The 23,881-nt window shown below is 42.4% G+C and overlaps 2 protein-coding genes across 4 annotated transcripts in view; one reads left to right on the top strand and one right to left on the bottom strand.

The window, feature by feature from the left end:
* SEPTIN8 (septin 8) overlaps positions 1–7,966 on the top strand; it is a 76,073-nt gene extending 68,107 nt beyond the window's left edge. The window contains exon 10 of the mRNA XM_030571656.1: positions 723–7,966. Within this exon, the coding sequence (XP_030427516.1) occupies positions 723–777 (55 nt within the window). The 3' untranslated portion in view covers positions 778–7,966. The remainder of the gene's footprint in view (positions 1–722) is intronic.
* CCNI2 (cyclin I family member 2) lies at positions 7,808–19,691 on the bottom strand. 3 transcript variants are annotated; one of them, XM_030571659.1, is made up of 8 exons: positions 19,369–19,691; positions 17,779–17,960; positions 15,787–15,943; positions 14,498–14,632; positions 13,799–13,873; positions 12,425–12,565; positions 11,141–11,371; positions 7,808–10,255 (listed from the first exon to the last, which is right to left on the bottom strand). In XM_030571659.1, the coding sequence occupies exons 3-8, from the start codon at positions 15,898–15,900 to the stop codon at positions 9,851–9,853; spliced, it is 1,101 nt and encodes a 366-aa protein (XP_030427519.1). In that variant the 5' UTR covers positions 15,901–15,943; positions 17,779–17,960; positions 19,369–19,691; the 3' UTR covers positions 7,808–9,850. The 3 variants fall into 3 exon arrangements, with proteins under 3 accessions (XP_030427519.1, XP_030427520.1, XP_030427518.1); XM_030571660.1 differs by having other exon boundaries at positions 17,805–17,960; XM_030571658.1 differs by lacking the exon at positions 17,779–17,960 and having other exon boundaries at positions 19,369–19,690.
* Between the last annotated feature and the right edge of the window lie 4,190 nt (positions 19,692–23,881).

Raw genomic sequence — 23,881 nt, 5'->3', positions numbered from 1 at the left:
TCTGGTAAAATAGTTCTCAGGGTGGCTTCTCTCTCCCACAGAAGTAACCTTTATAATAATATTTTGCATTTCTGTACCATCTTCGAAGGATCTCAAAGCTTTTTTTATAAACATTAGTGGATGTTAAGCCTCACTACACCCAGATGAGGTAAGTATTATCTGCAGTTTACAGATGGGGAAGATAGAAAACAAGAGATCAAACAACTGGGTCACACAGCAAACCTATATCTGGCTCTGCAGCAAAACCCAGATTTCTTGCCTCCTAGTTCTGTGGTATTTAAGAGGGAGGATTGTGTAGTGGTTAAGTTTATAGAGTCTCTAAGGCACAGACAGGTTTGGCCTCTTGGCACTTAATCTTAGAAAATTGTGTTTTCATTGAACTAGCTGGTCTCCAGAGGTCCTCCATTATGGTTAAACTTGAGTACAAGGGAGATGGGCTCCACTTTCCTTCTGTCTCTGTGGAATATCTTTATTTTAGAGATTTTTTTCAGTGTGATGATGGTCACATTTCTCCAGTTGATTTAAAAATCCCAGTTCCAACATGAAATCTTCCGCAAATACGCCACCGTTCAAGTCAGGTGTGCCTTGTGCATGGCTAGCGCTGCATGTTACCAGCCTATGTGCAACTGTAGGTTTTGTGCTACTTTGACCTTTTATGCTCTCTACACTTGATGCAATTTACCTGCAACTTAAATATTGACTCTCTCTTGTTCTTTCTGTAGCTTTTTTAGTCTTCCCAGTGCCTGCTCCATAACATCAGGAAGACATGTTAATTAGAAGATTTATTAAGGCCAAAACATCTCATGCAGAAGAAATTAATTGGTGCTTTCACCTTTATGCTTGCAATATATTGCACAGAAGAGAGTATATAGCAAGGACTAAAACATACTGTATCTTTTGATTTGGACAAGTTCTCTTGAACAGGTTTCTTGATAAATGAAATCTAAGATACTCACTAAAAGATAAATTGCTAATTACGGCTAATGCATGACGTGCACTAAAACCAAGATACTAATCATCTCTGGGTTAAGAGCCCATACAAAGTAGTCATAAGCATTTACACTGTTAAAGTTTCCAGGTAGCAGAGGAACCGACTTGGTCTGTTAGCATGAATCGGATTTTTAGCTTGCTGCTTAAGCAGCCATTGTACAGTAATGGGATTTTGATTTGTTCCCCTTATTTGATTTTTCGATTGTAATTAGAGACCTTTCTAATGTCCTTAACATATCAGCCGGATTCTAATATTTCTTAGCAATAACTACTTTGTATAATTTTTTTAATGTAGCTTATCAGTGAAAACTTTTATAGCCAAAAGAATCCCTTTATTTGTTCAATTTTCCCAATGATAACACATGTGCCTCATATTTAAAAATCCTCTCCTAAAACTTCCTCTGTCCCCAATTTCTGTGCTTGCACCTGATTCTTCAGTTCCAGGTAATATTGGATTGCAATTCCAGAATCCTTCTCTATCTGCAAATTATCTGTTGATGTATTGAGTGATAATGGAACCATTTTAAAGGACAACTAAATGTAATTACGGTAGTTAATGACAGGGATTAGTTTTCTGCACTAGGGCCTAAAGCTAGAAATCTGAACATTGTAGGGTTCAGGATTGTAGGTTATATGTTTCTGCCAGAGGGCCACTTCCCCTAAAAGCAAATACTGTTAAAAGACTACACTTTCTCTGCACCAAACCAAATGTATAGAAATACGCAGAAGCCCATTTTTTATTTTTATTTAAAAACATGCATAAACTAGTTACAGGAATAATCTTCACTGCACCAAAGGTAGGTTTAATAAAAAGCTGAATTGTGAAATGAATATATACTTTAAAAGTGTACTTTCTAGTAAACCTAAATATGTTCAGTGAAAAAATGAAGCCATGTGTCCCGATTCATAACCCTAGCCATAAATCTAGTTCCCTTTACCCTGTTTGTCTCTTTCAAAATAGATAAGAATAAAAACCTGATAGAAGCAGAGTCGGGGCTAATAAGGAGCTGGTTACAGCTCCCTGATTCTCTCTCTCTCTCTCTCTCTCTCTCTCTCTGGGGTGCAGGTTTTCAGCAACATTGGTGCTGCTCTAAACTTTCCTAGCTATACACCAGATGGAGATAGCCAGAGCACATCCTGTTCTGGCCACTATCCCTGCCCCAACACGTGCCTTGCAGTAGGCCTGTAAGGAGATGGGAGCAGGAGCTAGCTATGTCTGCTGGGGGCTCCCTTCATCTGAGGGCAGACCCTGGCAGGTGTCTCGAGGGAGGTTTCTACTCTCTTTGTAGCGCTTAAATGGTGCAAAGAGCCAAGTGGAGCCAGTGAGCTGGCTCACAGGATGGAAAGAAACGTAGCTTTCTGTGATCTCCACAATGTGCCAAATCTTGGAGTCTGTCACGAAGTGCCCATTGAACAGAATGTGCCCAGAATTTGGGTGAATGAGCAAACGTGTGTGCATATTGAGACGGGTAGTGCGTGTGTGCTGCCTGCTCCAGAGAGGGCTCAAAGTTCTTGTTGTCACGACATGCACTGAATGCACCCATCACCAGAGCATTGGTACCTTTTACATACACTCGATCACAGAGATACATTTACTGAAAGTCCCAGGCACACACCCTGCGACTCCCCAGCAATGACCAAAGCAAACTTCCTGAGGTACCAGATCCTGAGCAGTACCTGCTGGGAGACTTACTGTAAGGTGAATCTCAACTCCTACAGTCAGTAAAGAACAAGAAGGAAAAAACCTTAGGCAACTGCATGCCTCTTGCATTGCCCGCCATTGTCTGCTCCTGCTCACATAACAGTCAATAGCAAAATGCCCATGCATGCCAGTGGAAGTGGGATTGGGGCCAAGAAGAGGCCAGGTTCTGAGTATTTATTTATTTTTCACTGATGGTGAATTCAGAGCTGGCAGCCTGCCTAAGATTGCCCCTCTCACTGTCTCCTTTGGGTCCTACCCTAGGGGTGACAGTCTGTGTCCCTGCCTCCAACAGAACAAGTTTTACCTGGCCTTTTACTATATTTTAAATATAAGTGGATGGGTTGTTGGTTTTTTAAGACAGACTAACTCCATAGACAAGTCTTGAAATAAAGATGGCGTCTTGCAAAGGTAAATTAATCCTAATAGTCTCATAGCTGGACAGATGGATTGAAAGTGAATACTATCGAAAAGTCTGTGTAATTCTTGTTGGGAGGCCATGACTACATCTTTCAAGAAGAAGAATGCAGTTATAATAACCACAAGCCTAGCAGAGAAAAGACTATGGGAGACCTGCTGAAAACTCCTAGAGGGTGCTGCAGTACCAAAAGCAGACGACGAAGGGGTCCTCTTCTGCACTGTTAGAATACAGAACATTGAACCATGTGCACCATTACGTTACTGAACTAAAAAGCAGTGAAGACAGATTAAAAAGAATTGCATAGACAAGCCAACAAAACTAATCTAAAACTGATGTAGAAGGAAACATTTTATATAAAATATAATTACCATATGGAACGTGCTGTCTATTAAGACAAAAGAGCATAGTAGGGTTCAAAAAAGGATTAGGTGTTTATATGATATTGTCAATTACACTAAGTAGGGTAAAATTTATAAGTAATATCAACCATGCTTCAAAACATAAGCCAGCCACTAACTCTGTGGCATTTGGGAGAAGACTGTTTCCACAGGTACGTTGCTGCATAATTTTCTACTTAGAGGTTTTTCATCTTCTCTTGAAGCATTGGTATTGGTCACAGCTGTAGACGGGATATGGGACTAAATGTTATGACTGTTCTTATGTTACTGTTATTAAAGGGGAGAAGTATTAGCCCATTGTAGCCATGTACTTTTGCTTCAAGTTTCAGCACATATGTTCCTCTCAGAAACCTGTGTAAGGGCAAAAGAATTTTGAATCTCAAATCTTTCTTCTTTATTGCTCTGCTTCTGGATCTCTTCTTGGTCTGACCACAGGAGTTTCCAAATATGTGTAACTGTGTAAATTACCTTCTCTTTTAGATTAACTGCACAACGTGTGCAGCAAGTAGTGATCAAAGGTTGGAATATTATATGAAATGCCCTGATGCTAGTGGATACAGGTCCATAGCAAAGCATCTTTACATTTAGATATGATTGTTTGTAATATACTATGTTAACTGTGGTATACAGCCAATCTCTGTGGCACACATTTAATGAAGAAGAAACACGACCACATTGATGGGAAACTATTTCACTCTGTATGCATGTGCTTCTACTTTCAGTTCATGTTCATGTTTTGATTCTGATTCATAATCTCAAGCTGCTTGGAAGGCAACAGTATCTGAAGGATTTATCAGAAAACAGCTTACAGGCTAAGCAGTCCCACAAATTACTTATTGTAGATGATTTCCTATGTTATGGCACGTCTGTGTAAAAGGTACTTGTATTGTATGTTCTGGTGTGCGGGAGGTCTGACCAGGGTAAGGCAAGAGGCAGAGACGACCCCATCTTTGATAGTTGATGTTGATTATCCAGGATTTTAATTGACCACCAGGCTGCCTTGGCATAGGTACTGCCCATATCCAGCACTGTGGAGCTCACTTAGAACTGTCCAGATGCACTTTGGACAGTTACTTGTTTTTAACTGATGTGGAGGTGTGCATATTTGAATATTTTAGTATTAAAAAAAATAATTTTCCTAATACAAGAAATTTCAGAATTAAATGAGATACCTAATGCAAAAATCAGCTTAGAAAGGTTTGCGATAGGCCTTTATCAGACCTTCAGACGCTGACCTATTTCGCAGTGTGCAGAAGTTGGGACATGTCATTAGTTGTGCATTGAAGGCTTACAGCAAAAACAAACCTCACCCCTCCAGTTGAATGCTATCCTTGTCATGCTTTCTGCTTTCTCAATCTGCTGGAGAACGGCCATGGTTTAGTTCTTAGGGCTTGTTTACACTGAGATGTTGTTGGCAAAACTTTTGTCTTTCACGGGTACTTAAAAAAGCCCCTTCCCCTCCCCCCCCCCCCGCAAAAGACAAAAGTTTTGCCGATGCAAGTGGTAGTGTGAACGCAGCTTTGTCAGCAGGAGCGCTGCTCACAAGGTGGAAGTATTTGTCGGCAAAATACTGACAGCATTTACACATGCTGACTTTTAGTGACAAGGCTGTGTCGCTTGTCGGTAATAGCTGTTTAGTGTAGAGAAGCCCTTAGTGTGCCATTAAATGCTGTTTCACACCAGGAAAAATTGCCTGCTAAATGCACCATTCAAAAGAAGAGGGTGCGTCCACAGGACTGAAAAACTCCATTCCGTCTCTGTCCTAAGACCAGGTGGAAACAGGACCCCTTTCTGATCACATAGTGAAAGTGTTTTGGCTCATATTCCCATATGACTCAGTTGTTGTGGTTTGATGTTAGCTGAGGGATTGAACCTTAATGTGAATGACCAGTGGCCAAGCTCATGCCACAATGATGCATTAATGTCTGAGTGTGAATGGAAAGCAGCTCAATGTCCAAAATCCCAAACTGCCTTTCCCCTGTCCAGGGCAGGATAAAGCTGCCGAGCCTTGGTTTGAACGTTTGAAGGAGGCTAAATCCCAAATAATTTGTGTTTTTGCTCAGAATTGAGGGGTGAGAGCAGCCCCAAGCCTTTTCACCGTACTGGACAAGGGGCTCTGTCTTGCTGAGCTATGTTGCTCTTTGGGAGTATTCTTTAATTAGTCTCTGGCATTTCTTTACGAGGACTGTCAATGTGGAAACCCAGGCTAGGCCATCCATACAGACTATCAGCAAAGGGATCCAGAATCAACTGTGGTATACTCCTCCCCCCCATCCACCCCCCCCTCTTGAAATTCTCCATTTCCCTAATTACAGAATTAAGTGTAATAATCGCGTAAGGGCTCAGGAAGTTTTTTCCACCACCAAAACTTCAGCCTGTATTAAAATATAGAAAAAAAAAAACCCTAAAGCCAGGTTCTGCTCTGTTATCCCAGTGTAAATCAGGAGTGACTCTGCTGAAGTCAATAGAGCTGCAGTGGCGTAGGAGAGAAGAAAAGCAGGCCCTTCTCTCATATCTTATGTTGCAATAATATTCTGCATCCAGATCTCTCCTGGTGTGACACATTGGCATAGGAGAACATTCCACTAAAGAACAAACCACTCCCTCCACAAATGAGTGTCATTAATTATGATCCTCACAGCGCTCTGTGAGAGAGAGAAATCAGTATTTTATCCCCATCTCCCAAATAAGGAAACAGACACAAAAGTTCAGTAACTTTCCCAAGATCACATGGTCGGTCAGTCAGTAGCAGAGCCAGGATTAGACATGAGGCGTTTCTGATTCTCTGTCCTATGCTCAGTCTTATAGCCCAAGCTGCTTCCCTGCTAGAAACATGTGTTACTGGCTGGGTTTGGTTAGCAGAAGCTTTGATAGTCTTGGATAAGCACCACTGAATATACATTTTCCCCATAGGTTATGAGAGACCTATGCCTGGCTTTACACAGGTATAAATATGCACACGCCAAGCCTCTGGCAAAATAGTGGTCCTGCCAAAACCAGCTCTAACCACACTAGGCCTTCACAAGCCAATGCAAAGCTGGCTGAATCGGTACAACTCTGCCCAGGAGCAATGGCAGGTAGAACCTCTATAATAAAGTGGTTCTTTAATCTGATAATGATACACAACAGTTTAGCCATAGCTGCTATTGCCGCAATGACTTGGCAACAGAATACACTGATGTCCTTCATAATGCTGTGAAGAGAGACCAGTGCAAATCTTGCTTGGAATGAGAGTAATCTGTGATTGATGTGGACTTGTACCAAAAAAAAAAGGGGGAGGGGGAGGGCGGCAAAAGGAAAATACTGATCCATGAAATTGAACTTGGCAACATGATTCTAAATTCTGGTATTACTGATCCTTAGGATGCTTGACTAAACAGTATACACAACCTTCCCATGCTGATTAGTTGCTCAGTCAATAAAGGAACCGGTGCTAACAAGCTCAGGCTGTATTCTCTTACAGGTGTGGAAATTTACATGCATCGCATAACACCAAAGATAATACTGTCTTCCTTAGAGCTCGAGTCAGACCATTGCAGCAGCTCTTCTGTCCTTAAAAGAACAGGAAGTATGTCTGAGCGATATATCGTGGAGTTTTACAAGTTCTAATGGATGATCTTTACGTAGATAACATAGCCGTGGCTAGCTGACGTGACATTTTGTTTCTGTTGAGGCTGCGCAGTCTAACAAGTACATTTATGATACAGCTGTAACCTTAGAATACGTGTTTGAGAGGTGATGCATGCTCCCAAAGGTACAGAGCTGCCAGAATACCTTCATTGCAATGGGCACTCTTTGTAGATTTTGCTGTTCACTTTTAGCGTCAAGTCATGTTCCTAATTTGGGAAATGGTGACATCTCTGAATAGGTTTTTCAGTGTGAGTTTGCCTTTTAGAATGAAGAAACCGTATACAAAGTGGGATAAGTATACCAGGTCTCTGCTTAGCCCTACTTGGACCAGAATACAGAGAGGTTAAAATTTGGCTTTGTTCAGTAGTGTAGGATGAATTGTGCAGCTGAGCGCCAGGAAACTACCCACAAGCTCAAAGCTAGACAGGCGGGCAGATGTGCAATGTGTCTGAGTGTTTTAGGCCCAGTTACAGCTGTGCCACTGCTACTGAGGATGCATAAGAAACAGCATAGAAAATGAAATGGCCCTGGGACCAAATTGTCCCTTCACAAACACCCCCTAAACCCTGTTGCCTTTAAGGGGATTGCATGGATTTGCATCAGGGCAGATTCTGGCCCTATTCCAATTTTATTACATTCTTAACCTTAAGGAACACACTCAGAAAACTAGAACGTAGATTACAGTTTATTTAATGAAAACTACAAAAGATAACTTGCCTCTTTAAAAGTCAGGCAGTCAAGTCACAGTTTGTGATAGAAAAGGAAGGTGCTGCTTTTTTTTTTCTTTTCATTTTTTTTCTTTTTTTTGGTCCTGCCACAAAATGAAAACCTTCCTTATGCTACTTAGGCAGGATTAATAAATAAACATTCCAAGTCCCTCCATAAACTAGCCCTCGAGATGCATGGAAAGGCTTGTAAACAGTTTTCTCTTCTGGTACAGTGCATCGTTTTTTCATTCCCATTTCAAAACTTATTTACTACAGCTTTGCAATCAGACACACTGGCAAACCACCCTGTTCAATCTGTAAGGAAGGCTGTGGTTTAAACTAGTATAAAGCGCAACATTCACAGTTTGTGGTAGCCTTTGCCTTGCCATACAACTCCATCATGTGTTCCAATGGGTGTCCAAATGCACTCATACTCACATCTCTCACTTGCATTAATTCGCTACCTTGCTATAACATTTTTTTGGTACATTTAGCACCCTATTTTTTGCAGTTTAAAAGAAATTTGGCTTACACATCCGCGCATGTGCACACGCACACACACACAAAGCCGACCTTAGCACAGTGCTTACGCAGTCAACATTTTAACAGAACATTTCTAAAACTAAATCTGTTCATTCAGCTACTAACAGCTTTAAGCCTGCACAGCGTAGCTGTGGGAGATGCTTCACATAAGCACAAGGTAAAAAGAGATGAGCAGGGCAAGGATTGCCAGGAAACCTCATCCTTCATTAAGAAGAATGCTGCTGCAAGGCTTGTGTGAGGCTTGGTTAAACCCTCGTAGTATGAGGATGGCACTTACATCTAGGTCTCTGCATAGCCCCACCCAATTTTTACCCTCGCGCAACTGAGAGTGAATGGGCCGGGGCTCTCACTCTGATGAGTTATGCCTGATGTTCAGCCTTACCTGCGCTCATACAAAGGCTCGCAACTAGCTTTCATACTGGGCCACAACTTGCAAGATCAAGGCCTAATCTGTTTTCCCTACAGTATTGGTCTGATTACACTTTCAAATTAGTATACAAATAAAAAGTTCACTTAAGTGCTGGCCCCCATTTTAAATAAAAAAGTAACAATCACCCTTTCAGGACTCATCCTTTAAAACATTTGCCAGGCTGCTTTAAAACGGTTACACACTACAGAAGTCAGTTTCGCTGCCTCACTGTGGGAATTAGTAGTTAAGGCAAATAACCAAATGTTTTAAAAAATATATAAATTGTAAAAGTTAGTTAAAAAAAAAGACACCGTTTGCAAGCTACAATATGAACAAAATTCAGTTGCACCACATAATCTGTGAAAAACCCACTGGAGTCTTCCCATTGGTTGCAATGGACTCTGGATCAGTCCCTAAAAGCTTGATTCTGAAAGGTGCCAAAGCACTCAGAACATCTTTTGAGTTCAGGATCAGCCCTTAAGTAAAACTGGAATTTCTTACACAGAGGCTTAGGCTGTTCTCATGACACATTTTTGTTCACTGTTAAATCAGAAGTTTGGTCCCACCTAGGAATATATTAGTAGACCTAATGGTCCATGCAATGGGACCTCCCTTCCCCATAAGGCAACTCACCTACAGCTGTTCAAATTATGGAAACAGCTTGTAGAGGAGAACAATGATATAGTCTGGAAGGGCTGAAGTCACAATGCATGCTGGGAGAGAACCTAAATAATAGCTGCCCAAGGAACGTGGTCCCATCAGTTCCTCCAAGTGCAGTGTGAAGCCCATCTGCTGATTTTGGATCCCTGAGTTGTATGACTTCAGCTATCCATAGCTGTTGAGGTTTTTACCCAGCTTTATGCTCAGATCACACACAAATGGTGGGGAAGTAGCAAACATTGTTTTAGGACACACTTAAAAGGCAGCAAGTTAATGTTTTTGGCATTGCTCTATCCAAAACAAGGAATGCTTTCATTTGACAGCATCTAGCATTCCATTCATCTGACCTGTTGGCAACTATATTTGCTAGTTCCTACACAATTATGGCCTCCTCTAGTTAATTTCAGGTGGCTGTAATGGAGGACAAGGGGAACTACTTTCTCCTTGCCTCAGATTATTACATGAGCCAGTGATGCTGACCCTTCCACCTTCTGGGACACCCTCCTCATTGTATAGGTGCCTGAATCCATCATAGAATTCATCTGTCTCCATGCTGTCTTCTTGAATTTTGACAGAAGTAGGTGTGAAAGTTGCAGGAACTGGCTGACTCACAATGACCCTTGAACTAATTTGACTTGAATTCTTCCATTCAGAAAAACAGTAGGGTAACTTTTCCTTGGGATGAGCTTGGATGGCTTGGTTGGCAGGATTAAAGATATAAACAGCATTGGATGGTTGTAAATGTATTAGCTGCTGATCCACAAGCTCTTTACAATGGATGAATTTGGTGCTACTAACCTGTAAGGAAAGATACAGAACCGTTTTTCTCTAGTTTGTAAATGATTCTGTCCTCTGGTCAAAGCTTTAATTGAAGTGCAATTCTAAGTAAGCTCAGTGAAAGGACAAAAACCCATATCAAATTTTCCAGTATACAAGGCTTATAATAATAGCTGAGCAATTCTCATCAGTAGCTTTCAAAGCATTTTGCAAAAGGTGGGTGAACATTATTATCCCAATGTTACTGACGGGGAAACTAGGATGTAGGGGGTTCAGTCACTGATGAGCCCAAGGTCATATGATGAGCAAATGGCAAAGTTAAGAACAGATTCTAGGTTTTTGGACTCCCAGACCTACCTCCATACTCACTGCACATGTGTGTTCTGTAAATCAGAGAAAATGTCTCCGTTTCAAGACAAACAGAAATGCCCAGGAGGTAGGGTGTGGCCTTCCTCTAGCCATATCTTCAAAAGACTGTTTTTAGCTGAAGTGAATGCACTGAAAGATCCTGGCATTCCTAAATCATATAAATGGGCAGATTTTCAATCCTGCTCAGCATCCAGCATCCAGCATCCAGTTCCCACTAAGAACTATGGAGAACCTCCTCCTCTTTGAGAGCAAATGAGCACTGAGAAGTCTTGAAAATTGGGTCTAATGTCATCAACCCACCTTTCACAATAAAAGACCCCCGTAACAAAATGCAGTGCACTCTCTCCTCCAGGAGTACCTAACTCCCATTAACATTAAGGGGCTTGGTATCAAAGGGAGAACAGACCCTGACACATACATGCACTCCTGAGAAGTACATTAAAAACGTGCAATGTTGGTTGTAAATATGCGCAAGCTTTACTCATTTATCTGTGCACTGGCCTCAAATTTGTGGTGTGAGGCCATTTTGACTCCTACCTGTGCTTTTTTTAGCAGATCAGTAATAACAGGAAACCAGTCAGGAGTCAGCCTCTCCAACTCTAAGGTGATGATCACCAAAGCCAATGTGGAGCCCTTAAACTGCAGTAGTTGGTGGCATGCCATACAGTGCTGTAGCTGTCTGGTCAAGAATGCAACATGGCGGGAAGGATTCATCTGAGGCAGCCCATTTAGTAGATGAGGCCAGTTGGACATCACCATGGCATGGAACTGGAGAGAAGATAAATATATACATACACATATATATATATATAAACAAAAATAGCAGAGGTCAACAGTGAACTTTGTACGTTTCATATGTTATTGACCAGAAGTGCAAACTAATTTCAATCCACATCAGGAAGTGTAGAAATATTTTCCCTGTTACCATGTGTTACTTGGTTTGTGTTGTACTTGCCAACCATCAAACTGTTTTAAAGCTTATAATGAATGTAAAAGGTCTGTGTTTTCTAACAAATTCTGAAGTCACTGCATTATCCTGATTGCCAACAAAAGCCAAGTGATATTCAGGCCAGCAGATAGGAGTAAATTCAGTTGTAATGCTTCTGTTTCCTCAGTAATTTCATAGTCCAAGCACCTGGCTATGGTAGGTGGTTTTCAAACAATCAGCAGCTTAATATGGTTTAAATATCCATCCGTTACCATAAAAAGAGAGCCCAGGGTATGTTCAAATCACGTGATTTTTGCCTTATAAACATATGATCATTTATTAAGAAAAGTGTAATTGTTTTTATGAAGTGTTTAGCAAATTATGTGACTAAGTGCCAGATCAGTATGGTCTAATTGCCCAAAACTGGGGTCCAGGTTCAGTAGGGGCAAGAGATGGTTTGAGAGGACCTGTGTGTGAAATGTAGCAAAAATTCCGACCGCTTTCTATGTACAGTATTACTAGAATGGAAATAGTTAGAAATATTTTTGCAGTGTGTATTTAAAAAAATAAAAATGGAGTTTAGTTGTGCAGTACAGGAATCTTTTTCAAGTTCATTTTAGTTGTCCTTTAAAAATGGGGGCCTGCTTGAATAATTTTAAAACAAAAATGGAAGGTTTTGAATAGCAGTGTGTTTAAAAGAGTCGACATTTTTCACTGTAACATTCTTCAGAAGACTTGCAGATAGCTAAGAATGTGTGGCTTAAAAGTTACTGTGGAGAGGGGGGTGTGAGCGCACGTGCATCTGTGTTTTATAGTCTTATTTGGTAAAAGAGATGTTTCCTTAAACAAGAAACAAAACTAGTTTAGACTTTTGCAAAATTCTTAGTGCTTACAATGTTTAAGAAATCCATAGGTGTCGCTGTGTAAAGATCCCAGTGAAGCTTATCTAGTATAATTCTTTCCATTCTCAAAATCTCAGCTGGAGAGCATTTACAACCACTTTGCACTGCAAGCTTCTTCACTGATGGTATTACCTGTGAAAATTGAAAATAATAATAATAATTAATAATAAAGAAGCCACCTTACTACACAACGTTGTGTGCTACCTTTTTTGTCTGTGTGTGCAAAGGGAACTGATTTAACACACGGGTGCCGTGAGGAGCCAAGAATTGTTTAAATTCAGGTTACCCGATTTCTAAATACCTCCTGACAACACCAAGAGGGAATGTGACCCTGCTGAATATGAAATTAGAGATTCAAGAGCACTGCTTCCCCAGCCTTATTATTTTGCTGTTGTGACGGTCTCTCTGAAGCCTCCTGCTAGCCTGTTTCTCGGTGCTTTTTCTTTATTTGTGGTTCTCTTATTTCCGGTGGCCAATGACTCAACTTCTCCTGTCTACTGGGAAAATACTGCAAAGCACAACCTTACGGTATGTACTGTGTGAAGGCTTGTGTGCATCTCTGCAGAGCATTTCAAGGATGCTGTCATGTTCAAGGAGAAACACACTTCTGACTCTAGTTTTTACAATACTGAGTTCTTCTATTTCATGACCTTTAGAAAGGCCTTGAGCCCAGAGCTCTTCTCCTTTCATTACAGTTTGAAAAAGAAAAGCTTTGGCCACATTTAGATAATGAAGAGGAGAGGATACAGTCTATGCTCTTCAAAGGCAATTTTGAGCTATTATTACAAGCCTTTGATTTTTTTTTTAACTCTAAATTTGAAATGCAACTAGTCCAAAATGATTTACGTGATTTTTGAGGTGAGCTTTCAAAATGATGCAAGAGGTTTCAGCCACATGATTATAACTGGGTAATTATCTCTCAGAGATTATCTCATATCCAGGTGAGCAGTTGCTGATTTAAGTGTTTTAATGAATGGACTGGGAACCAACCCATGTTTAAGTTATCTGCCCCAAACCACTGGGATTTAATTGGATGGAAGTCGAGCCACATCTCCTACCCTCAGGAAAATACATACTTCTAACCTTCCTTTGAAGAACTATTACCCTGTCTTGGCTTCTTTAATCTCCCAATTTCCCATCACAGCAGCACAAGTGAAGGGCAGAGCTTTAATAATATACATATTTCATTTAAGGGACTCATGACGCTTTCCAAATGATGGTTAAGCAATATCAAGACAAGACAAGTGTTGTTGTTATTAGCTAACCGAAGGACAGAGAGGATATATTGGTAAAAGCCTGGAAACACAAATGACTTTCAAGAATGACCAGAAGTTGATTTACTGTATTTAAATAAAACATACAGACCTCATCTTCTTCGTTGGTTTTTGCTGCAAGGATGAGGCAGGTAATTGCTATGCACCGAAGGTATTTTACTTGTGCCTGAAGGGGAAAGAGCAAAACACTGACCATAGAAGACAACGTTCTAGCTTAAAATAAACAATGGTCATTCAGATAGAGGCCCAAATCTTCACCTTTCGTTTGCATTACACCTGCTTGACCTACGTTGTAGTTTCTATTAGTAAAAGATCATTTTATACTCAAACAAAGCAAAGACAGGAAAATTACAATGGAAGGAATCCTCTCCTGAGCGCAGATATCACAGCATTCCATACTTAGATCATGCAATACAGTCAGCCCTACGCTGCAGTGTTACCAGTCAGAATGTGATGATTCCATTTATTTATTGTAAATTGGTGGGTACTGAATACTAGCCTTGAACTTTTGCCTGATGCCGATTATGAATCTGAGTAATAATACGTAAGAGAGGGTCCTGTCCTGCTCACACCAAAGCCAATGGGAAATTTTGCCATTGATTTCAAGGGAAGAGCAATCAGGCCCATAGTTTGTGTAAAATAGCAGTGAAAAGTGGTTGCACGAACTATTGGAGTGATTCCAAAATACCTCCAGTCCAGCTAGATTTGTAACTGAATCCTAATTAGATATTCGCAGCAGCCCTAGTTAACAATAAAATCATAAAAGAAAGCTTCCAAACAGAATCTCTACCTTTACTGATGCCAATAACCGGTTAAGAATGTTGATAGCCAAGGCAAACGTTTCAGAGTAAAATTGGAACTGGGAGCTTAATTCTGCAATCCAGAGAACTGCTTTCTCATAGTGTGATGGAGAGATATCTGTGCCCTGAGATGGAGGAAGAAAGTTAAAACATAATTGGTGGCTTGTTAAACAACACACTTACCTTTGAGGAACAGAATTTAAAAATCCATCTATTTAAATGCTCTAATCAACAGCTCAGTTATACTCTTAGTCCAACAGTAGAGATCATCTTGAGGGCTTGAGCTGATTTTTTACATCTACGGGTTCTTTGTGCAGCTCCTTGTCTCTCAAATTTGCTCTACCCCTGGACTGGATAGAAGCCAAGTTTGCTACCATGCAGCACATGCTGCAAAACCTACCTACCTACTCGGGCTTTTCTTGGGAGGATGTGTTGCGGGGACAGGACAGACTATAAGTCTTGTTGACATTGTATTATTGTAAGTGATTTATGGAATGCATTTAAATGTTAATGTAAAAGCAACTAGAGCTGTGTGATAGGCCCACAGTCTAAATTAGGGGATGATTCTGATAATAACATCCACCATTAACTTGTATTGTATTGATCTCAAATTATCCATTCAGATGATAGTGCCCAGTTCATTAATAAAATAAATAATACCTTGCATTTGTATAGCACTCCATTAGATTGTGAAGAGAAGGGACATAGCCTGAAATGCTTTTCAAGGGCAATTTTGCACTTTGGTCTCAAAGCACTTTACAGATGTGGTAAGCATTATTATCCCCATATTACAAACAGAAAAACTGAGCACGGTTAAGTGGCTTCCCAAGGTAACAGAGTGAGCCAATGGCAGAGCCAAGAACAGAATTTAGTTTCCTGACTCCTAACTGTTAGATCGCAGTTCATCCCCTCTTACTCTCATCTGAGTGAAAGTGCGGGGTGGGGAATAAAAAGTGACAAAGCACTGTAGATTTTAGGATTACTTACATATAGGACCGTTGATTTAACCCAAATAAACACACTCCCCTGTAATCTGATTGCCACTCCCAGGTTCCCGTTTGTGCAAGGATATTCTCTGGATTTTATTTTGGATCAATTGTGTTTTAGACATTGTGCATCTTGTTATACTAAATTGAAACCTGGACAGACACACATCCCAATCCTGGTATCTAGTCATATGCGATGTGGACATGTGGATTAGATAGCAGAATTGGGGCTGTGTTTTGCAGAAAAACTTCTGGAATCCCAATGCATTTCCAAAGAAAAGAGGAAAGAATACCTTCAGTGTGAAATTCCAAAAAACTGGCACCTTCCAATTCCTGGCCTCTCTTGTTAGGGCATTCTCTAGTAGGAACGGAAATCTCTGACTCTCAGAAGATCCGGTACACTTCATAGCAACGAGTGGCTGGGCCAGTTTCCCAGGTAGGCACAGCTATCTAAACCAAGGAAAACTGAAGCATTATAAAACATCACAACTCCTGAAAACTATATGAGGATTTTTTTCATAGTGGCTTCTTCAACTTTAAAATGTTGAGAACTACCTAGAGAATGTCCTTGCTACTTGTCTGTTGTCCAAAGATGTTAAGAGGTAGGACCAGTCTTGCTTTCATGCCAGTTCATGACAATTTTGCCATTAACTTCCACGAAAGCAGAAGCAGATCCATGATGAAAGAACCTCAGACAACTGAACAACTATGCAGCCAAGAGCTTTTCTTCACAAGCTGCATAAATACTTACAGTAGCCTTCTAATGGAGGACCACATACTACTGGGCTCACAGGCTCTGTAAATAAAATTAGGTTCCTAACTAGCTTTTAAAACAAAAAATCTATTAACTGCTACATTAAAGGTTTTGGAAAACAGAGGCCTGGAGTTCTAGTTTAAGGTAAACAGGTTCAACATCCTTGTTTGCTTTGTTGTCCACAAAACCTAAGGTGAATAAAATTGTTTTTAATGAGGTTTTATAATTCCAGGGGGAAAAGTTTTGCTTAAACCAAGATAAAACTTCGATTGCAGTGTTTGGAATCTAAACTTTACAGTCTAGTGCTAGTGACCAAGGGTATAGCTACACTTGCAGCCATACAGCGCTGCTGTGGGAGCGCTCCCGTGGCAGCACTTTGAAGTGCGAGTTTGGTCGCAGCGCCAGTGCTGGGAGAGAGCTCTCCCAGCGCTGTACGTACTCCACCTCCCCATGGGGATTAGCTTACAGCACTGGGAGCCACGCTCCCAGCGCTGGGGCACTGTTTACACTGGTGCTTTGCAGCGCTGTAACCTGCTGTGCTCAGGGGGTGTGTTTTTTCACAGCCCTGAGCGAGAAAGTTGCAGCGCTGTAAAGCGCCAGTGTAGCCAAGACCTGAGAACCAGAAACGACACTGGTGAGTCTGTTTCCATTAGTCAAACAGAAAGCAATGTAAAGATGCAAACAGCCAAGCTAATGAAAAATAAACTAGATTTAAAAAATTTCGTTTGTTGTTTTAATCTTGGATGCTATTAGTAACACAGGTAAGGAAATTTGATTGTTAAAAATAAAAATTTAAACTAATAACATTGCTTTAGAAAAATCACCTCTAACCAGTCAAAACACTTACACCTGGGTATCAAGAAATGTGAACTTAATTGACAAGCTGAAATTAAAGATTTTAATGCTTACATTTCAGTGCCACTTGAGAAGCTGAAAGAAAAGAGCATGAGCATGGAAATAGTGTTTCACCTGTGAAACAGGACCCAGGGTTGATTTTGACAAATTTTAAGTTCTCTACTTCTTTTCTTTATTATAAAGACCTGTGGACTGTGGCCTCCTCCTCCTGGCTTCCCAGAAGCTCTCATCACTATTTTCAGCAGCTCAGTTAAGTATTCTAACCCTCCATTAATCTTCCGGAAACTACTCTACATTTCCAAAGCTGAAATGCCATGAAATGTTTTTCCCCTCCCCCGCTAAAGGCAAAAATAATGCACATGACTTTGGCTTTAATTGGTACTGGGTATAAAAGAGCATCAGAACTGAAAGCCCCAACAGTTAACCAAAGGGAGAGTTTGAAACTAGAACTGAAGCCAATGTAACCAAAGGGAAACGGTCAGGCCACTTTCTGATATACACTGACATATCCCTGCTCCTCGTTTAAAAAATAAAATAAAAACAATTTAAAATTAAATAGAAGCAATTCTTAATACAGAAAAATGAATATTGGCAATAAAAGTAACTATACTTCCCAAAATACTGTATGTGCAAACTTGGCACTCCAAGTGATTAACAGAACAGCTCTCTCTCTCACCTATTACATTTACAAATGATTCTTACTGAAATCCATTTCCAGTCTTCTGTCTTGAAGCACCGCATTCTTTAAAATTACATGTCACAGAGTAATCCTGCCACAGCCGGAGAATGGACCAAATGATTCAACAGTTCATTTCCTTCTCTTGTCTCTGGCTCCTTTGTTCCCACAAAGAGGTGCAGCTCGCAACATTTACCCAAATGGTGCATGAGAATAAGGAAGCTACATTTCAGACACACGATTCTCTGCACAGGGCTGACAGCAGGATGATGGGACCAGGGTAGGCCATATAGGTCAGGAATCCCTGGCCACAACTGTGGATCCCCAGGCACCCTGATGGGGTAGAGCCACTCACAGGGATATGCTGTCGCACATGGTGCCCCATTCCCTCAGTGGACTAAACCTTGGATCTTGAAGCAGCAGTAATAAGGTAAGTTTTACTTACTGAAGATGGAAGCAGTGGGAGATTGACATGATAGAGGGAAGGATGGGTGACGGGTGAAGATTGAAGAAATTAGCACCCGTAGGAAATTCTCATCTCTCTAAACATTTGTGAGCCTAGCCAAGGTCTGGAGGGAGATACCTCCATAATCCTTTCAGTCTCCAGCTGTGGGCCTCACGTTGTGTTGCCATGGCTAGCAGCCACTGCCTGTACAGAGCTACCCTCTCTCTCCGAACACTCAGAGCAGGGATAGCTTCAGAGAAGAATTAATACCCCCCCCCCCCCCAGTTTTAACTTGGATATCAGTCTGTGGGAAGGGTGGGAATACATCCCACAAAGCACATCCATTTGCTCGCCCCTGCCCATTCCCCCCTTTGTCACATATTGGCCCAAAGCCCCATTTCTATGACAACCCACTTGGGGGCTGGATGTCAGGGAGTGTTAAGATGTAGGGTGGAGGAGGGCTCCCTGTAACTGGGTGAAACCCCTGGACTGTCCATGATTTTGATCTGGTGCCAGAGGTGCCCTTAGGCCCTTTCTTCACTTGACTTCTCATTGTGCTTTATCTCCCTTGTAGAGCTGAGATGGGAGCAAAAAATCCTGATTCCCTGGAGTTGTCTGTTCTCTCTCTCTCTCATTTTTGTAATGCCGTAAAGGCACCAGAAGGAAGGGGAGAGGAGAGTTTGACTGTTGGATCCCAGTGTGAACACAGCTGGGCCAGTGTGAACACAGCTGGGCCACGGTTTCCTCTCCCTGCCTTCCCCCCCACCCCCCAGGTTCCCAGGCCCTTATGTCGGAAGAAGAATCTGAGCCCCCGATGGGTAACTTCTGCCTGGATGCTGGATTCAGCACCCACAAAATGACCAGGCGTGAGGGGCAGAGGGCAGGAGCAAGGCAGGCGGCGACTCCACCATCCCTCTTTCGTTTTCATTTCGGAAACAAAAGGGAGGGCGATCATGTGATGGGCTGGCAACTAACTCCACAAGTAACCAAATCACCGGCTCTGGGAGCCGGGGAGCGGCTGTCCCGAGTCAGACATCTCGGGGACCGAGGTGGGGGCCGGGATCAGAGTCAGGGTACCGTGCGGGGGTAGGGGGGGGAGTCCCACCGAGAGCTACGCCCATGCCCGTCCCTTCCCCGGGTCTCACCTCCTGGGATCGGCCGCTGCGCGTCTCCTGGGTCGCGCTGGCAGGTCATTAGGGGAGCCTCCCTGCACGGTGGGGTTCAGCCCTTCACTCCGCCGCTTCCTCTCCCATTGTGTCCGGCCGCGGCAGCCTCAGCGCCAGGAAATGGCTCAGCCTGTGCCTGCAGAGGGGGTCTCCCCGGATCATGCTAGAGGGGGCTGCTGACCCCCGCACAGCTAGCGGGGAAGAGAGCCCTACCCTGCCCCGGAGGACGAGCCGCTCGGCAGGGACACCTAGAGGGGACAATCGCACTGTTGACAGGCTCCGGAGTCTGCGCAGCGCCCGGGACAGTCCCTTTGGGGCTGGCTCTGATCGCGCCAGGCTCCTCCTCTCCCCCGCCGGGTCCCCGGGGTGCCGAGCCCAGCAGCAGCAGACAGCTCCCCCTCCCGGGGGCTACGTGAGCATCAGCATGGAGCAGGCAGCAGCTCTCAGCCCGCCTGCCCGGGCGTAACCCTTCCTGCCTTGCAGCCCTGAGAACCAGCCCGCCCGGCTGGAGGCGGGACCTGTGTCAGCCTCTGCTTCTCGGACTGCCCCAGCTCCCTGGATACCGGGGAGCTTTCTGCATCCGCTGTATCCAGGCCGGCGTGTCCGTCTGCCACTCACAAACCTTTGGTTGGGCTCTCGAGAGTTGCCGCGGGAAAGATTCCTCTGCTGAAGCCCGGATACACATTTCTGAAAAACTGGCGGGCAAGACTAGCAAAAAGTAAAGGCGTTTGCAGGAACAAATGTGCATCTGGAGCGATCTGAGTAGTGCCACTGATACTCAGGGAGGGATAATAAAAATGAAGCACGTGTGAAAGTGTTTGCCAGATTGGGGACCTAAGTGAGTGTCTGTATTTAGTGTTCTGTGTTACAGATTTAATAACTGTTATTCTGTTAGTGACCATACCTTCTGTTCTATTAAACTGGTAACATTTAAACATGGCATTTTATTCTCACTGTTTATGGTCTTTGTGTTTTACTCAGTCTGGAAAATAAAAACAGACTCCTCACTTCCACTTTTGTTAATAGTTTCTGGTTCTCAATCTCATCCACTAGCATAGCAGACTCTGGCCTCTATCTGCATTTCAGAATTGTATTCAGGTGCAGATGTCTTTCTTGATAAAATACGAGTTATATGTTGGCAGGTGTTTTGTTTTAAACTTGGTGGATATTTAGGCTATGTAATTCCTTAACTTGGTTATACCATAAATATCCAAAGAGGAAGACAAACTCATGTTGTAGCTGTTCACAACCTGAGTTAGCCAGTGTAGCAACCAGGGTCCTGCTCCAATCACTAAGACAATCCACTTCAATATAAAGCCACCAAAAGAGATGAGTAAAGGTTGTGATAGAACCCTATTGTCCAGGGCTGCGTGACAGATCTAGCATGAGCACTCTGCCTCTGTTGGTTCCCTGCCACCCATATGTATGTATTTCTTTCTGCCTCCTTCTACCTGTTTCAAATTGTCATTGTTTTTCCTAGGGCAGCCACCATATTGTGATCACAGCTGATCATAGCATCACATGACACTTTAAGGCACTTACATGGAAGAGGAGTCTACACAGGGGCTTGATCTGATTCCCGCTGAAGTCAAAGGCCTTGTCTGCACTTGTGGCACCGTCTAGGGTACACACCACAGTGAAAGGCTGGTTGTATCCACACTCTCTGTGATAAGAACAGGAGTACTTGTGGCACCTTAGAGACTAACAAATTTATTTGAGCATAAACTTTTGTGGGCTACAGCCCACTTCATTGGATTCATATGATGAGTGTGGTTTTGGCCTAGTTCTGCTTAGCAACCCAGTTCAGCTTAGCAACAGATCAAGGCCTACTGAAAAATTTACTGGCTGGGGTAGACAGGCCAGCTGTGTGACCTTGTTAGATAAGAGAATGCTTGTAGAGGCTGGGAAAAATGCTTGCACACACTTTTTGAAGTAACGTATTTTTTTTTGTACTAACCATGAAGTTATTAGGACATAACAGTTATTCTTTGTTCCTCTCTTGTATGCTGGGAACATATGCTGGGAAAGTATAACTGGGAAGGTACAGTGATGACACGACGTAAGTGATGATGCGACGGAGTAGCTAATAAAAAGCAGTCTGAATTTGTAAAGGGGGGCTGGTTCTGTATGGAGTGAGATGGGCAGTTCTCTGTTGTATGGCATGCTACAATAAAGAACTTGATAGTTGGATCCTTGCTGGTCGTTGCCTGTCTCTTTGTGGTGGGACAACGAAACCTGAGCCATCCGGGATAAGAGAGATCCCCTACAGATAGAATGGAACATATAATAAAGAGATATATATACAGAGAACATGAAAAGGTAAGAGGCTAATTAATTAAGATGAATTAATTACACTGTGATGTGTAGCTACAAGCTGCAGGGAAAGACTCCAGTAGAGAAGAAGCAGCCAGGAAAGGCTCCGGCAGTGGGAAGCTGCCGGTGCCTTTCCCTGGTGCCTTTCTCCTGCAAAAGCCTTTCTCTGCTGCCAGAGTCTTTCACTGCAGCGAGGAAAGGCTTTGGCAGTGGAGGGACAGCGGGACACTACACTGCTAAAGGTCGCAGTATAGATGTGGGATACATTGGCTGGGCGTTTAGAGAGCCATGTAGGGTACATACCCATGGGTTCTGGCATGTCTACTCACCTAAGGACTGCCTCACAATATCTACACTGATATTTATACCCATGCTAACTGGACATGCAATGTCCATACTCTACAACTGCCACAAGTGCAGACCAACCCAAAGGGAAGCTTTCTTTTTACTTCAGTGGCCTTTGGATCAGGCCCCATAAAGAGTGTCGTGCAGTTGTAGAATATCACAGCTCAAGTATCACTGGGCTGCAACACCTTAAAAATTGAAACACTTCTTTGATACCATTATAATCATAGACACTCGGCCTGGAACATTTGGCCTCAGCCGCTACCTCAAGATAGATTCTCAAACACACACAGAATTAATAAAATCAGAGCCAAAACCTGCTTCAACTGACGCCAATGGAAGTCTTGATATTAACTTCAAAAGGCCAGGATTTGACTGGTGGGGCCAAATAATTCATGGATTTAATAGGAATTGGGCAAAAATTGTCCCACACTAAGTTCATCTGAGATGTTGTACAAAGAACTTCATTAAGCAAGATTTTTCAATTACATTTTATTATGAAAGTACAATAGTATCAATTTAAATGCCCTTCTGAATGCACTGCAAGGCTTGCCTGTTCTCCCAGGCTTTTAAGAAGGGGGAAGGATTATGAGGGTGCAGATGAGTTCAAAGGAGGTGAAGAGCTAGGTATTGGGGGGGGGGTTAGATTTGAAATTAGGCAAATGTTTCTAACCAACAGTCTTCCAAGGGGAACATGGGGGCAAAAAACTAACTGGCTTCCAAGATTGAGCTTGATAAGTTTATGGAGAGGATGGTATGATGGAACTGCCTACAATGGCATGTGACTCATTGGTGACTGCCAGAAGCAAAAATCTCCAAGAGCTGGAGATGGAACATTAGATGGGGAGGGCTGTGAGTTACTACAGATAATTCTTTCCCAGGTATCTGCCTGGAGGGTTTTGCCCACATGCTCAGGATATAATAGATAGCCATATTTGGGGTCAGGAAGGAAATTTCCCCCAGGTCAGATTGGCAAAGACCATGAGGTTTTTTTTGCCTTCCCCTGCAGCATGGGGCACAGGTCATTGGCAGGTTTGAACTAGTGTAAATGGTGAATTCTCTGTAACTTGTCTTTAAACCATGATTTGAGGACTTCAGTAATTCAGCCAGAGTTTGAGGGTCTATTTCAGGAGTGGGTGGGTGAAGTTCTGTGGCCTGCAATGTGTAGGAGGTCAATCTAGATGATCATGATGGTCCCTTCTGACCTTAAAGTCTAGGAGTCATTCTCAATGTACATGCAGCCAAAGCCTTTGATGGCCATATATTAAAAATCCCACCCCGAAATAAATTCCAGTAAACTCATGGTGTAGACCAATGGTTTTCAACCTTTTTTCATTTGCGGATCCTTACAAATTTCTAATGGAGGTGTAGACCTCTTTAGAAATCTTAGTCTGCATACCCCCAGGGGTCCGTGGACCACACGTTGAAAATCATGTTCTATGGTAACAACAACCTTTCATGGACCCCTTAGACATAGTCTTCAGACCCCCATTGAAAACTATTGTGGTAGTGACTAAAATGTTGTGTTATACGAATGGAAAATATGTTCAGCAAAAAAGAAAGAAAAGCTAAGACCTATATCATAATAAATATTTTAAATTAATTCCCACACATTCAGGGCCAAATTGTGTCACTTTTACTTGAATTGGATAGTACCTCATTCCACAAGTAGACCAGTTGATTTCAAAGTTCCACTCACTATGAGTAAAGGTGGCTGAATCTGTCCATTAGCTACCATAGGGCCAGACCTTGCTTCAATTGAAGCTAGTTGAAGTTTTGGCAGAGGAAGAAATGCAAGACTGGGCTACAATTCCTACCTTTTCTTCCTTTAGAG

The sequence above is a fragment of the Gopherus evgoodei genome, chromosome 8 (genome assembly GCF_007399415.2).
Source record: "Gopherus evgoodei ecotype Sinaloan lineage chromosome 8, rGopEvg1_v1.p, whole genome shotgun sequence".
Taxonomy (NCBI): Eukaryota; Metazoa; Chordata; order Testudines; family Testudinidae; genus Gopherus; species Gopherus evgoodei.
This window is presented reverse-complemented; position numbering and strand designations above follow the sequence as displayed.